Below are 15,457 nucleotides of genomic sequence, written 5' to 3' on the forward strand. Positions count from 1 at the left end.
CACTTTGGGAAACACCTTATTTGGTGACTCCATCACTGGATTGGGCTTGTGTATCAACTGCCATCTGCAACCTATCAGAGGTAGTGCTCTTTGGCGTTCCGTTCTTCGCCTTTGTGATTGAGGCGTTGTAGCACTCCCTGGCTTCCCTCTGGTTCCCCAACACGCGTCCTACCCCTGTGTCTATTGGGAACTTCATGGCCAAGTGCCACATAGAGATGACGACCCATAGATCAACCAGTATAGGCCTCCCAATGACAGCATTGTACGCCGAAGGACAATCGACCACCACAAAAGTAGCGAGTAATGTCCTGGTAGCAGGCACTGTACCTGTCATCACTGGTAGTCTGATTAATCATGCGGGGGCGAGTCCTTCCCCAGAGAAGTCGTATATCGTTTGGTTGCAAGGCTCCAAGTCCTTAACGGACAATTTCATGCGTTCTAGCGAAGACTTATACAGGATATTCACTGAACTTCCTATATCGACCAGCACTCTCTTTACCATCATGTTGGCCATTTGGATATCCATGACCAGCGGATCGGAATGCGGGAACCGGACGTGTTGGGCATCGCCATCAGAGAAGGTTATTTCGCCTTCGTCTGACCGAGCCTTTTTTGGTGCACGGTCCTCCACAGTCATCATCTCGATGTCCTGGTCGTGGCGCAGGGTGCGAGCATATCGTTCCCTGGCCTTTTCGCTGTTTCCCGCAAGGTGCGGGCCTCCACAAATGGTCAATAATGTGCCAGTCACAGGGGCAGGCTGTAAGGGTGGCGAGCGTTGGCGCGTGGGAGCCTGCTCGTTGCTACCCGGAGCTTCTCGTTGGGAATTTCCCAAGGCCCGTACGTATCTTCTCAAGTGTCCTTGTCTAATAAGGAACTCAATTTCGTCTTTCAGCTGGTTGCATTCGTTGGTGTCATGTCCGTAGTCGTTATGGTAACGACAGAACTTGGTAGTGTCCCTCTTCGAAATATCTTTTCGAATGGGGCCAGGTTTTTTATAAGGCACACTAGAACTTGTGCCCTGATAAACGTCTCCCCGAGACTCAACGAGGGCGGTGTAGTTAGTGAACCGTGGTTCATAACGGTTACCCTTCGCTCGTTTATTGTCGGAGGTGGAAGGCTCGTTATACGACCGTTTTCTACCATTCTTGCCATTGCCGCTGCCGTTCCCGTTGCCTTTGCCGTTGTCGTTAGGTTTGGACCCATCGGCGGCTTTGGCGGGCTCGGCTGCTTTCTTATCCTTGCCAGAAGGCTTTCCATCGTCGGCAATGGCATCTTCGAGCTTGATGTAACGATCAACCCGGTCCAAGAATTCCTGGGTAGTTCTAACTCCTTCCTTTCGGAGGCTTTTCCAGAGGGGGGAACGACGCCTAACCCCTGCGGTTATGGCCATCATTTTGCTTTCGTCCCCCACCGTTTTTGCTCCAGCTGCTGCTCGCATAAAGCGCTGGATGTAGTCCATCACTGATTCTCCATCCTGCTGGCGAATTTCAACCAGTTGGTTTGCTACAGTCAGATGCACACGACCCGCATAGAACTGTCCGTAGAACTCCCTTCCGAACATTTCCCAGGAAACTATGCTTGCGGGAGGGAACTTAAAAAACCACTCTTGCGCGGCCTCAGAAAGTGTTGCAGGAAAGATCCTGCACCGAGCGTCTTCGGACACTTTCTGAATATCCATCTGTATCTCAAACTTATTAACGTGAGATACCGGGTCACTGTACCCATCAAAATTTGGTAACGTAGGCATTTTAAATTTGCTAGGAGTCTCTGCCATAGCTATCCTTTGAACGAAAGGAGTGCCTTTCCTCCTATCGTGGTCGATGTAAGATGTCCTTCCCCCGACCAGCTATTGCACTGCCTGGTTGAGGGCATCTATCTGGGCCTGTACAGCGGCAGGAATTGTTGTGGCCTTTGTTGCTGGGGGAATGTTCTCGGCGTGCCTCTCGCGGCGATCGTTGAGTACATCTTTCAAATCCTCGTCTCTTCTCCGTTGCTCACTACCCCCGAGCCGGTTGAAGACATTATTCTACCTGGGCTGCCCCCCAGCATCTCGCCCATTGGGCTGGTCATCTTGAGGTATCTGGCTCCCGCCTCTACCTCTTTCTTCATTCCTCCTGCCAGCATTTCCCTTGCTTGAGTCAGCCTCATTATACCCATGGTCATCTCTGAACCTCGATTGGCTATGGTGGGATCGACTGTTCCCTCGATTTCCATCCCTGGCTGAAACGTCCCGAACGTTAGAGGGCGGCCTGCGCTGGTCGTTGTGTCCCCGGGCATCATCATGTCGCGGGGGACCCCTAACCGTAGAGCCTAACTCCGAATTCCTCCTGTTACCAGGAGGATACTGACCTCTGTTCGGTAGGTTTGGCCCATCGCCCCTACGGCGTCTAGGACTACGAGGCTGATGCTCGGCCCTATTCTGCCTCTGTTGCAGGGGATTACCTCGAGCAGCTAGGGATGGTGGCTGTGCCTCAGGGTCCAGTGGAACATCGTCATGGGGCACCTGAGGCTGCTCGGGCCTTTGCAGACTCGAAGGCTGGATTGGTGGGCTAGGATTAGGACCCCTCTGGGGTGGCCCATTGACAGGTTGGTCAAGCTGCGAGACAGGTGCGGCCTGATTCCTAGCCAGTTGCAAGGATGCCTCGAGGGCTGCCATGGCTTTGCTCTGGCGGCGGTCCATCTCCACCTGCCTTTCGCTTAACTCCGCGCGCTGCCGTTCAATCTCCTGCTGCTGCCGCGCCATAACTTCGGCAGCAGTCTCTTAACTGGCTCTCAGGTTAGCCAGCTCTTCCTGCAACGCTCCCAGGGTACTTTTCAGCGTTGCACCATTCATTTCTTCCTCCTCAAAGTCTAAATGTGGCTCATCCTCAGCCACGCTTGCAGGAGGAGGAGGAGGTGGGTTTGATGGTGCAGCGGCGACCGCCTGTCCAGCTTTCCTTGCAGTTTTCGCCATTGGTTTTCTCAACAATGATAAATCAAGCTCTCAACGAAAGCACCAGAATGTTGACCCAGAATTTGGTCAACTGACACGGAGTCAGAATATGCTTGATGTGAATGACTGAGTTGAAAAGAACGTAATGACAAAAATAATAAGAACACGATATTTTATAGTGGTTCGGCCCCAGGATCTGGTAATGACCTACGTCCACTTAGATTGTTATTGATATAAGAATCAAAGGAGTGATCAAAGAACAAGGGTTCAATGAGTTTCACTAACCTCTGAAGAACAATACAATATTCCAAGGAGAATTACTCTAGTCTCAAATGATTCAAAAGCCCAAAAGTCCCTTCCTTGAGCTATATTTTTCTATTTATAGGCTCAAGGAGGATTACACGAGATTGTTATAGATATTCTCTCCTGAATAATCGGATACTCAGGAGATTGCGTGAGTTAATTTCAGGATTTACAAAGATCTTTATGGGAACATGATGCTGTGTGCATAACCATCGACCAGACTGGTCGCAGGAAAGACTGGGCCGCCTCCTGCTAATAATGTACCTTCTGGTCGATACACTAGCAGAGTTCCTCCAGATGTCAGCCACGTGTTCAGGGATCACTTGCCACGTCATCAATGCCAATTTTTTGGATAACAGGTGCTAATAACTTCTACTCATATATGTTATATGTGCACTAATCAATTTTTTTTTGGTACAATTTTCCTTCTGTTACGTTAGTTTTTTTTTTCCTAACGTTCTTTTAGTTCCAATTTTTATATTTAGTTATTTAATCATATATGAGTATATGCCTATTCTTTGTTCCTTTATCATTTAAGTGGAACACATATTATATATACATATAATATATATATGCATAGTTGTATGTAATTGTATTTACTTTTTCGGTACCAATTTCTTATTATATGCATATATTTTGCATATATAATGTCTTTTACATTAATCAGTTTTGCCATTAAATATATTTAAATATTTATGTGTAGAATATGTTATTAACTTGATAATTTATAGATCATTATTTATGCATAAGTATATTTATATATATATAAAGGAAGAGTGTTACGTTTTCCTTATTTATGCATAACTACATATATATTTCACACAATTTGGTAAATGTTTGCTCCCGATTCTTTGGCAAGATTATTTATTTTAATTTTGATATTTACAATACATTTATATGAAATGTTTCCTTGATTCATTGTTAACATATATTTGTGTATACAATATATAACTGAACAATATGTATGCAATATTTTTTGAATGAAGACGTGTACAATATGTCTACATACTATATGGTTTTATTTACTTGTTTCCTTATTTTATTCATGTTAATAAATGAGATTAATATATATGGAAGCACGTGTATAAAAGAATCTAATTTTTCTTCTACTGCATCAATTATATTTTTATGCACATAGAATATATATAGTTATAGTCATATAGATGATATATGCATATATTACAAAATTGATAAGCGTAATATTTCAGTATAAATTAATCTATTTTTAATGTACGTTTTTATTTAATATGCTGATAATGCATGTTTTAATTTTTTTTTTCTAAATATATGTATATATATATATTTGTAAGTTGGTTTTTAAATTGTCATATCAATGTATTTAAATGCATAGTATATATATATATATTATGGTTAATGGATATATAATTTCCATATGAAAATTTATATTGTTTTACTATATAAATTTATATGTACTTATTTCATCAAATATTATGTAACAGTTCAGATATGGCTGAAAATATGGATGTTATTCCTATTGAAAGCACTGGTGGATGTCACCGAACTCCGGCTTCGACCACAAAGAACCAATCCTCAAGGGACCAGCCTGTGCAAGTTTCGATTCCAACGGTTCCAGTGAACCATAATGAGAAACCTGAAAAATTCACTGGTGTGAATTTTAAGACCTCGCAGCAGAAAATACTATTCTACTTAACAACATTGAATCTTGTGAGATTCTTGAAAGAGGTTCCTCCCACTGTTGGAGAGGACGAAGCAGATGTGCAAACTCAACATGCAGTTGAGGCATGGAAGCATGCTGAATTCCTTTGTAGGAATTACATTCTGAATGGCTTGTCTGACTCGCTGTATAGTGTGTACAGTGTGAAGAAAACGGCTAAGGAACTGTGGGAGTCTTTGGACCACAAGTACAAAGCCGAAGATGTTGGAGCCAAGAAATTCTTGGTTGGCCAATTCTTGAACTTCAAGATGGTGGATTCCAAAAATGTGATAAGCCAAGTGCAAGATCTTCAATTGATTATCCATGGAATACATGCTGAAGGGATGGTCTTGAGTGAGTCTTTCCAAGTAGCTGCAATTATAGAGAAGCTACCCCCTGCATGGATAGACTTCAAAAATTATCTCAAGCACAAGCAAGGAAATGAGTGTTGAAGATCTCATTCGCAGACTTCGCATTGAAGAGGATAACAAAAGTGCTGAGAGGCGATCCTCAAATCCTAATGCTGCCAAGGCTAATATGGTGGAGCATGACAAAGGATCCAAGGAAAAGAAGGCTAATAAGGCCAAGCCATGGTCCAAACTAGGACCAAAAGGTGGAGTTTCAAAGAAGCCAAAATTCCAAGGGAAGTGCTTTAACTGCAACAAGACGGAACATAAATCGTCAGATTGTAGACTATTGAAAAAGAAAGGAAATGAGGCTAATGCTGTGGAAGCCATGTCCCAAGAGATCACTGACCTAGACCTATGTGATGTGGTCTCTGAAATAAACATGGTTGATGCTAATCCAAAAGAATGGTGGCTCGATACTGGAGCTACTCGTCATGTCTGTGCGAACAAGTCTGCCTTCTCCGACCTTACTTTGGTGGGAAATGGGGATAAGATCTACATGGGCAACTCGGCAACCTCTGAGATAAAGGGACAGGGTACTGTGTACTTGAAGATGACGTCTGGAAAGAGAGTCAAGCTACAAAATGTGCTGTATGTGCCTGACATTCGCAGGAATCTAATCTCTGGAACGCTGCTGAGTGTAAGATGGTTTTTGAGTCCCAGAAAATTGTACTGACTAAAGCTGGTGTTCCTATTGGGAAGGGTTATGTGAAAGAGGGAATATGGAAGATGAATGTATGGCTGTTAAGCCAAAGACTATTAATAATAATAATACTATTACTTCTTCAGTTTACTTGCTTGAGTCTTCAAATTTATGGCATGGTAAACTAGGTCATGTTAATTATGATACTTTGGGTAGACTGATTAACTTGAATCACATACCCACGTTTAATATTGATTCCAAACATAAGTGTGATACTTGTGTAGAGGCAAAACTAATCAAGTCATCATTCCAAACGGTTGAAAGAAACACTGAACCCCTTGATTTAATTCACAGTGACATTTATGATTTAAAGCTTGCTCAAACAAGAGGAGGTAACAAGTACTTTATTACTTTCATTGATGATAATACAAAGTATTGTTATGTATATTTTCTAAAAAGCAAGGATGAAGCTATAGATAAGTTTACTCTTTATAAGCAAGAGGTTGAAAATCAACTTAATAAGAAAATTAAGATGATAAGAAGTGACCGTGGTGGTGAATACGTACAACCTTTTGGTGAATTCTGTGCACAACACAGAATTATTCACGAGGTCATACCACCTTATTCTCCTCAATCCAATGGAGTGGCAGAATGGAAAAATCACACTCTAAAGGACATGATGAATGCTATGTTAATAAGTTCGGGATTGCCACAGAACATGTGGGGTGAAGCCATTTTTTCGGCTAACTATCTTTTAAATAAGATTCCCAAAAAGAAAGAACAAAAGACGCCCTATGAACTTTGGAAAGGTAGGCTACCTTCTTACAAGTACTTAAAAGTGTGGGGGTGTCTTGCAAAGGTTGTAGTACCATTGCCAAAGAAGATGAAAATAGGTCTTAAAACAGTTCACTGTATTTTCATTGGCTATGCGCAAAATAACAATGCATATCGATTCCTTGTACACGAGTCTAAAATCCCTGACATCCACAAGAATACGATAATGGAATCCAAAAATGCATCGTTCTTTGAACATATATTTCCTTGTAAACCTAATGGGGATGAACCAAGCTCTTCTAAATGAACATTTGAGATCATGGATGAGAATATCCATGAGCAAGAAATAGAAGAGGAGAGCGAAGAAGTCCAAGTAGAGCCAAGACGGAGTCAAAGGGCAAGGATAGAAAATTCTTTTGGACCAGATTTTCTAACTTATATGGTAGAGGTAGAACCTCGTACATATAAAGAAGCTGTGAGCTCTACTGAGGGTCCTTTATGGAAGGAAGCCATAAGAAGCAATATTGATTCCATCATGCAAAATCATACTTGGGAACTTGTTGACCTCCCTCCCGGATGTAAACCTCTAAGGTCCAAGTGGATTTTTCAAACGGAAAATGAAAACAGATGGAATAATTGATAAGTATAAGGCTAGACTTGTAATAAAAGGTTACAAACAAAAAGAAGGCCATGACTACTTTGACACGTATTCTCCTATGACGAGAATAAATTCCACTAGGATGATTTTGGCAATTGCTGCATTACGAAATCTTGAAGTCCACCAAATGGACTTAAAAACTGCCTTTTTAAATGGGGATCTTGATGAAGAAATCTACATGGAACAACCCGAGGGTTTTGTAGCTTCACGAAAAGAAAGGAAAGTGTGAAAATTAGTAAAATCCTTATATGGACTTAAGCAAACTCCAAAACAATGGCATGAAAAATTTGACAGTGACATGATGACCAGTGGCTTCAAAATCAATGAGTGTGACAAATGTGTTTATATCAAAAATACAAATGATGGATATATTATTCTTTGTTTGTATGTAGATGATATACTCATTGTCGGAAGCAACCAACGAATGGTAAAATCTACCAAAGATATGCTGAACTCAAGGTTTGACATGAAGGATATGGGACTGGCTAATGTAATTCTAGGAATAAAGATTACAAGGACGCCAGTTGGACTTAGTTTGAGTCAGTCACACTATGTGGACAAGATTATTGACAAATTTGGTAAAAATGATTATGGTGTGTCCAGAACACCAATTGACATAAGTCATCATCTGTCCAAGAATAAAGGCGACGGTGTCTCTCAAGTAGAGTATGCTAGAGTGATAGGTAGTCTAATGTACTTGATGAGTTGTACAAGACCAGATATTCCTTACATTGTAAGTACTTTAAGTCGATTCACGAGTAATCCAGGTATTGAACACTGGAAGGCAATTACAAGAGTACTAAGGTACCTGCGGTATACTCGAAACTATGGATTGAACTATACCAGAGAACCAGCTGTTCTTGAAGGATATACTGATACAAGGTGGATATCTGACATCCAAGATTTGAAAGGTACTAGTGGATATGTGTTCACTCTAGGAGGCGCAGTTGTTTCATGGAGATCATCGAAACAAATTGTAATCACTAAATCCACGATGGAATCTGAGTTTGTAGCTCTGGATAAATGTAGTGAAGAAGCAGAATGGTTGCGTAATTTTTTGGAGGATATTCCATAATGGCCTAAACCTGTGCCTGCAATATGCATATATTGTGATAACCAAGCAACAATTGGTCGGGAAAAGAACTTGAGACTTCTGGGAAACCCCATGATCCAGTAAGAAGAAGGGAAAAGAACTTGAGACTTCCTCAATTGACGCTCAATTTGCAATGATGGAAGAAAAATACCGTCAACAAGAAGAAATAATGAAACAACAACAGGAAATGACCAAACGACAAGAGGAAATGATGCGACAATTTATGGAACAGGTGAAAGGAAAACATAGTGGCTTTGGAGGATCTTCTCATGCATCAATGCCAAACTATGGATCACCCATAGATCAGGCGACACTTTCTCATCAGGCATCACCACAATCGCATAATCAACCTCTAGCACCACTGCCTCCACAACCAAAGGATGCACCTGTGTTTATCCCCAATCTTAGCTCAAATCAGGTATAACTTTATCTTTTTAAAATATAAATTGTTGAACTTGTATAGCATATTTATACATAAAAATTTACAAATATGTGCAGGATAAAATGATTGAATGAAAATTTGCATTAGGGTCTATCACCAACATCGGTAGTTAGGGATAGATTCTGGTTACTAGTAGCACAAACATCCATGGAGAAGACATAGAAGAAAATTACCACAGTGCAATTGAGTTTGCTGACCAACCTGATGCTCTAGTTGTTAACTCGATCCTTACCAGTGAGATTTATACGATCAAACAAGCTATTGCGACTTTCATATGTTGGCCCAAGTCGCTAGTCATCTTCAATGGAGCGACACAGGTAATTATATTATTTAAGACTATTAAATTTTTATTTACTTATTCCATTATTAATTATTTGTTATGGGTTTATTAGGAGGTCGTGAAAAAAAAATCAGAAAGCAAGCTGGGAAAAAAAGCTTCTCTACCATTAGCACCACAAACATAAAAACTAGTTCCAAAACGAGCACCTAAGGCGTCATTCTCACAAGAGGTGCAACAACCATCTCAATTGTCTCCTAAGTTGAGACAAGTATATGAAATCGTCAATGATTGACCTAAACATGATTATGTTGTTGAAGTTTCCATTGACTTTAATGTGTTTGGCCATGCTTGTGAATACTTTCCTCTGTTTCGAGATGAAATACTTGAGTTTTGTAGAAAGGAGATGATTGGACAATCATGCATTGTCTTATATATGAGGTATGCTCTATATGAAGTTAATAATATTTATTTTAAGGATTTTGTATCATCAACTATTTAGTTTTCTTTTAACTTTTCTTTTTAATTAATGGTATTTGTTGGTAGGATTTTGTACCAGTAACTATTATTAGACGAGGAAAAGAGAGGATCATTGTTGTTTATGAATCCGAATAAGGTTTCTACTTCCATGACTCGTGCAGATAGTCGTGCTCAAGATTTATGTGATAGGATGTTATACTGCACGTCTAAAAAGCATGATTGGATAGTTATGCCTTATAACCATGGGTAAGTTTAATTAATATGCTTTTCATTGATACAAAAAAAATTGAATCTAAAGTTAAAAACTTTGTAATACATGTTCTTTCAACAAGGAGCATTTGATGTTATTTTTATTATATCTCAATTGGCATTATATATTGTTGTTTTCTCGATCTTCTCATTGCACCATTAGATAACAGGAGAACCATCAAGGGGTTCATCCATGATGCATTTGAGATGTATTTCATGGAAAGAATGAAAGCACATAAAAAGATCAACAAATGCCCAGTGTGAGCAATGTATTTCCAACCTACGGTATATGTTTAAGATATTTAATACTAAGATTTGTACATGTATTACCACTCTCTATAGTGTCGTAAACAATAAAACAATATCGACTGTAGATATTACGTTATGAGGATGATGAAGAATGTACTTATAAAGGCCATTCATATCAAACATTTCTTGTCGAAACAGGTAACAATGAATATATATATATATATGCAAAATACCCTTTACGGGACACTTTTTTAGGACACACACATAAATGCAAGTCCTTAAAAATATTTATGGAGTTTTTAGGACACTTATTGAGAGTCCTGAAAAAACACAATTTATGACTCGCAATGAGTGTCCTAAAAAAGTATGTGAGTCCTAAAAGAATCAGGGCTAAAAAATGAGTGTTTTACTTAATAATTTTAAGGACTTGCTTTGGGAGTCCTTAATACTCTTTAAGGACTCACTTTGAGAGTCCTAAAAACAACTGGGCTTAAAGTAATAGTTGAAATTAAATTATTTATATATGGTTAAATGTTTTAATAATTTTTTTAAAAAAATTATAAGTTGTTAGTTTTTAAATATAATTAGAAAATAAGAACTAATAATATATCATTAATATTTTATTGTATTATTTTTTCTTAATATCATTATACTTTGTATTTATATATTTTTATAATAATAACTATATATATTTTTAACAAACAATAATAATAATAATAACTAAACCCTATCAACCCTCAACCTCAATCTCACTCTCTCTCGTTCTTTTCCTCAAACCCAACCAGCCTTCCTCTTTGATGGCATGCATGGATCACGGCGAGGTGGTTGGATCACGGCAGCAGGCTCGATGCAGAGGCAGGGGTCTCGGCTCTCTCACTCCTTCGTCCTCCCATCTCTCGCTCTGGCTGGGCTCGATGATGGCTGGGGGTTCAAGGGATCGATAGTGGCTGGGGGCTCAAGGGGTGGGCTCGACGGCGAGTGGGGTTCTCCGGGGTGGCTGGGCTCGACGACACGAGGGTCTCGGGGGTGGGATCGATCGCGTAAGGACGGGGCTGGCTAGACATCACACTAGCGTGGGTTCGCAGGCTAATGTTTCTGTGCTCTTTCGAATGTGATTTCAAGTTTTTAGGTATGTTTGAAACTGTGGTCGATCTGATTTTGAATCCATGGATGTTTAAGGGTGCATAATATAAATTAATTTTATTTTTGTTATGTTTTATTGTTTGATTTTTCCATTAATATGTTGTATTTTCTTAAAACTGGCTGAGGTATTAGAAATTTAGACCATAGACATATTGAAATGAACTGAAGCTTGAAGTACTGTCGAAATTGAGGGTTCTTTCTGATAAAATTTAGGACTTTTTCATTGGATGCCTAAGCAATCAGCGGTGCTAGGGAGAAGATTATTTTCCATGAATTTTTTGGAAAAAAACAATGGTTGGTATGCTTTAATTTATAAAGTAGAAATTAGGCAATTTTTAGGAAAAAAACAATGATTGGTATGCATTTCTAAATCTATCATATCTCATTTTCCATGAATTATTGTTTTTCATTTCTCTGTTTTGGGTCTTGCTCAGTATCATGCTATTTATTAAACATTATTTCTGGTTTGATTCTTGTTTGTTCAAGCTGAATTGGGTTAATGTGAGGTATAAAAATGACACATATTTGGCCATTGATAAATTCTACGCTGTCAAATTCTGATTCTTGATGAAGAGAGAATAAAACATATGTGAATGGGCTCCAAATAATTGAGAATGTATGTCCTCTAAATAAAGTTGTGACTTTTATTTCATTTGTTTTGTTTTTTAGTCAATTGGTACCAATCTTAAATCTTACTTTGCAAGGTTTGAGAAGTTTTATTCCAACAGCTGAGTTAGTAAAACTTTGGTGACTTGAAAGAAAATGTAACTTTAATTTTCAAGATATTTTTCTCTTCTTTTAATCCTGCGTATTTGTATATTACTAGATTGCTTAGTTTTATTATGTTTGAGCCTCATGATTATGACTTCTGCTGAAATATTTGTTCTGCTGAACTTAATGTATATCTTTTGTACTAATAATAGATTTGCGGTGCCAACGCTCTGAATATCTTAAGCTTGCATTATTATTTGAGGTCTGTAGTAGTACCATTAGCACTAGTTGTAGAGCTCAATTTTGTGGTGTGTCAATCAGAATAGTATAGCTTCATTGTTATTTTTATGTTTTAACTTTTCTAGATATAAAAGCTGCAATATTTGCTTATGTTTATCTTATAAAAAATATCACGGGATGGGATATACACTAATGGTAATTCTGTCTCATTACAAAATACACCACATTAAACTATACAATGATATTGGATTATGGAAATGGTAGAAATGTGTAGGAATTAGTTTTTCGTATGGCATGCATTATTTTTTCCCTTTAATTTCTAAAGTCTTTTATTCTTTTTTCTTTATTTCATCATATATTTCCTTAAGAGCTTCAATTCTAAAAAAATATTTCTATAAATATTATAAGAAGATGAGAAGTAACAATGGTGTGCTCCGAGTTCTTGTGACACTAGTATTACAGGCAATAACTTATAATGTTAATTCATTTATAGGTTTTTAAAAGACTAACCATAAAGATAATTGGTATGTAAGCCTTTACAGTAAAAAATTGCTCTTGGACCGTGTATCCAAATTCGATCACTTAAGTTTTGATTTACAATGAAGTTAAATATATTTTTTTGTTATAAATTCTATCTTCTTTTTTGCATCAACTTCATCCACTTGAGGGTTGTATCTCTTTGATTGATTGTTTGGCTGCTCTTTCAACCTTTTGAAGAATTATAAAATAGTCATCCATACATTGAGTTTGATTTTGTAATTTTGTTCACATGAGCAGTCTCAGTTGATGTCAATGGATCATGTGAGAGGGGTAAATGTTGCAAACTTAGCTGATATGGAGCAAAGTCGTATGCTTGCTAATACATTAGCTCAGAACAATGATCCTAAATTTCATGTTTGTAAGCTATGGTGTGCTGCAACTCTATGATGCTCTTGTTTTCAACATGAAGATATTCTTCTGCACGTGTTTATTGCTTCTAACTTTCATATATATTTTTTCCATGTCTTTTTGAGTGTGTGTGATGATACAAGTATTGATAATAATCAAGCATAAATGATTCTTATATCTCTCTGTTTTCAGTTATTGCATGGGAAGAAAAGTAAAGCACGAGGCCCCTGAAGATTGGGTCTGTGAATCATGCCAAAGTGTCTGTGACTCAGTTTTGATGGAATCTGGGAAGAGAGATGAAGTTGTCACAATAGCAATGAGCAAGGGGCAATTGTCAATTTCACAGCTTCATTCCAAGAAGAAAAAGCCAGTAGAAACTGGTAAAGTTAAGTTCATTCCTCATGAAGAAATCCTTAAGCTATCTTCAGAGACCTTCAACGAGTCAAGAGGTCGGAAACTAAACATTGCACGCTACTTGATCTCAAATGCCTACTAACTTTAGAGAGAATAGGTAGAGAGATGTGGATAACATCTACATTGCTATAAAGTTTTGACTGGTTTAAATTGATACTCATCCTTTTCATAATTACTAAAATGATGTTGCTTTATCTTCTTACACTTGAGAGTTTGAAAACTTATTCTTTCTAAGCTTAGTTAGATACAGATACATATACTTTAAAAAAAATTGTGTTTTTTTAGTATTTTCTTTTCAAATTTATTTTAATACATTTTGGACACTCAAAGAGATATATTTTTTAAATCAAAATGAAAATTGTAACAATTGTGAGTAAACTTATTTATGTACACTACAATAAAAATCTAGTTATAATTTTTCGTGTTCGGTGTATTATAATGTGATTTTTCATGTTTCAGGGATGATTTTAGAAAGAAATGCATGGCAGCCAATCCTTACTTTGGAAAGGCAGTGACGAGGGTGAGTACAAGAACAAGAAGAAGAAATATATGTTGTTTGACAATGAATTTAGTGTTTTATTATATTTGTAATTTTTATTAGAGTAAATGATTCTTGTTTGAATGGTTAATTATTTACTTTGTAAATCTAGTTCTATATTTTTTAAGGTCAAGACGATTATACTTTTAATAAGTTTTGTTATTTTAATCTATAAATTTTTAGATTAATTTGTATATAAATGTTTCATTTAAATCATAATTTTTAATTTAAAATAACAATAAATAAATTTTTTAAAAATTAAAAATATAACTTTTAAGGGCACCCAAAGAGAGTCCTAAAAACCTTACTTAAAGGCACTCAGCAAGATCTGCGAGTCCTAAAAACATCCTTTTAGGACTAGCAACACAAGTCCTAAAAACATTATTTTAGGACTCGCGTTGAAACCTTAATTAAAGGTACTCAGCAAGATCCGTTGCGAGTCCTAAAAACCTTAGTTTTTAAGGCTCTCAAATAGAGGACTCGCGCCCCGCGAGTCCTAAAAACTTTTTTAGGACTCGCAATGCTAGTCTTAAAAAGTCTTTTTTGTAGTAGTACATAATATAAATATAGTATAATTTTTCTATATGCTTTGAATTTATTACTACTAATATAATTCTAATTAAACTTTTGTTTCTTTGTTTTTTCAGTTCATCTCTGACAAACCAAAATGGTATTTTCTTTTTTATAATCTTTCTTTTCACGTAATTTATACATATCTATTTACTTCTTTATCAAATATTATTGAAGCTAATAAGAATAAGAGTGATTTTTTTTTCTTTAATAATAAAGAATTCATAAAAAAGATAGTCTTCTATGTCATTGAGAAGCAAAACAAAAAATGCATAATATAAGATTTTAACACAAAAGAAGAAAAAAAAGAATTTGAACTATACATTACTGCTTTTGATGAGAGAGAGAGAATGCATGAGGTTGTTTGACTCCTTAACTAAAAAACAGTTTTTTGAAAACAAACATAAGTTTTCAAAGAAACTATTTGGCTACAAGGAATTTTACAGGAGCTAAAATAGTTGAAAGGAAAAGCAAGGATTTATTCTAGTAGCCAATCTTCTATCAATTTATGCAAGAACCATGTTTACCATGAGAAGAGTAAACACATTGATATAAGGTTGTATTGGATAAGAGAGAAGATTGAAGGAGTAGTAGAATTGGAAAATGTCAGATATGATGTTGGGACTAAAGGTTTTACATTTAGTAAGTTTATTAGGCATTGCCTAAACTTGCTCAATCTCAGAAACTGATCATCTGAGATCAGTTGGACACTATCTCTTCAGGCTATACATTTTTCCTATGGCTTATGACTTAAAGGAATTAGGTGGAATT

The 15,457-nt window shown here is 37.3% G+C and overlaps 1 protein-coding gene across 1 annotated transcript; it reads left to right on the forward strand.

Moving 5' to 3' along the window:
- The first annotated feature begins 4,702 nt into the window (after positions 1-4,702).
- LOC133784882 (uncharacterized) lies at positions 4,703-5,362 on the forward strand. The gene has a single exon (XM_062224151.1). The coding sequence runs from the start codon at positions 4,703-4,705 to the stop codon at positions 5,360-5,362; it is 660 nt and encodes a 219-aa protein (XP_062080135.1).
- Positions 5,363-15,457: the final 10,095 nt, after the last annotated feature.

This window comes from Humulus lupulus, chromosome 6, assembly GCF_963169125.1.
Source record: "Humulus lupulus chromosome 6, drHumLupu1.1, whole genome shotgun sequence".
NCBI lineage: Eukaryota > Viridiplantae > Streptophyta > Magnoliopsida > Rosales > Cannabaceae > Humulus > Humulus lupulus.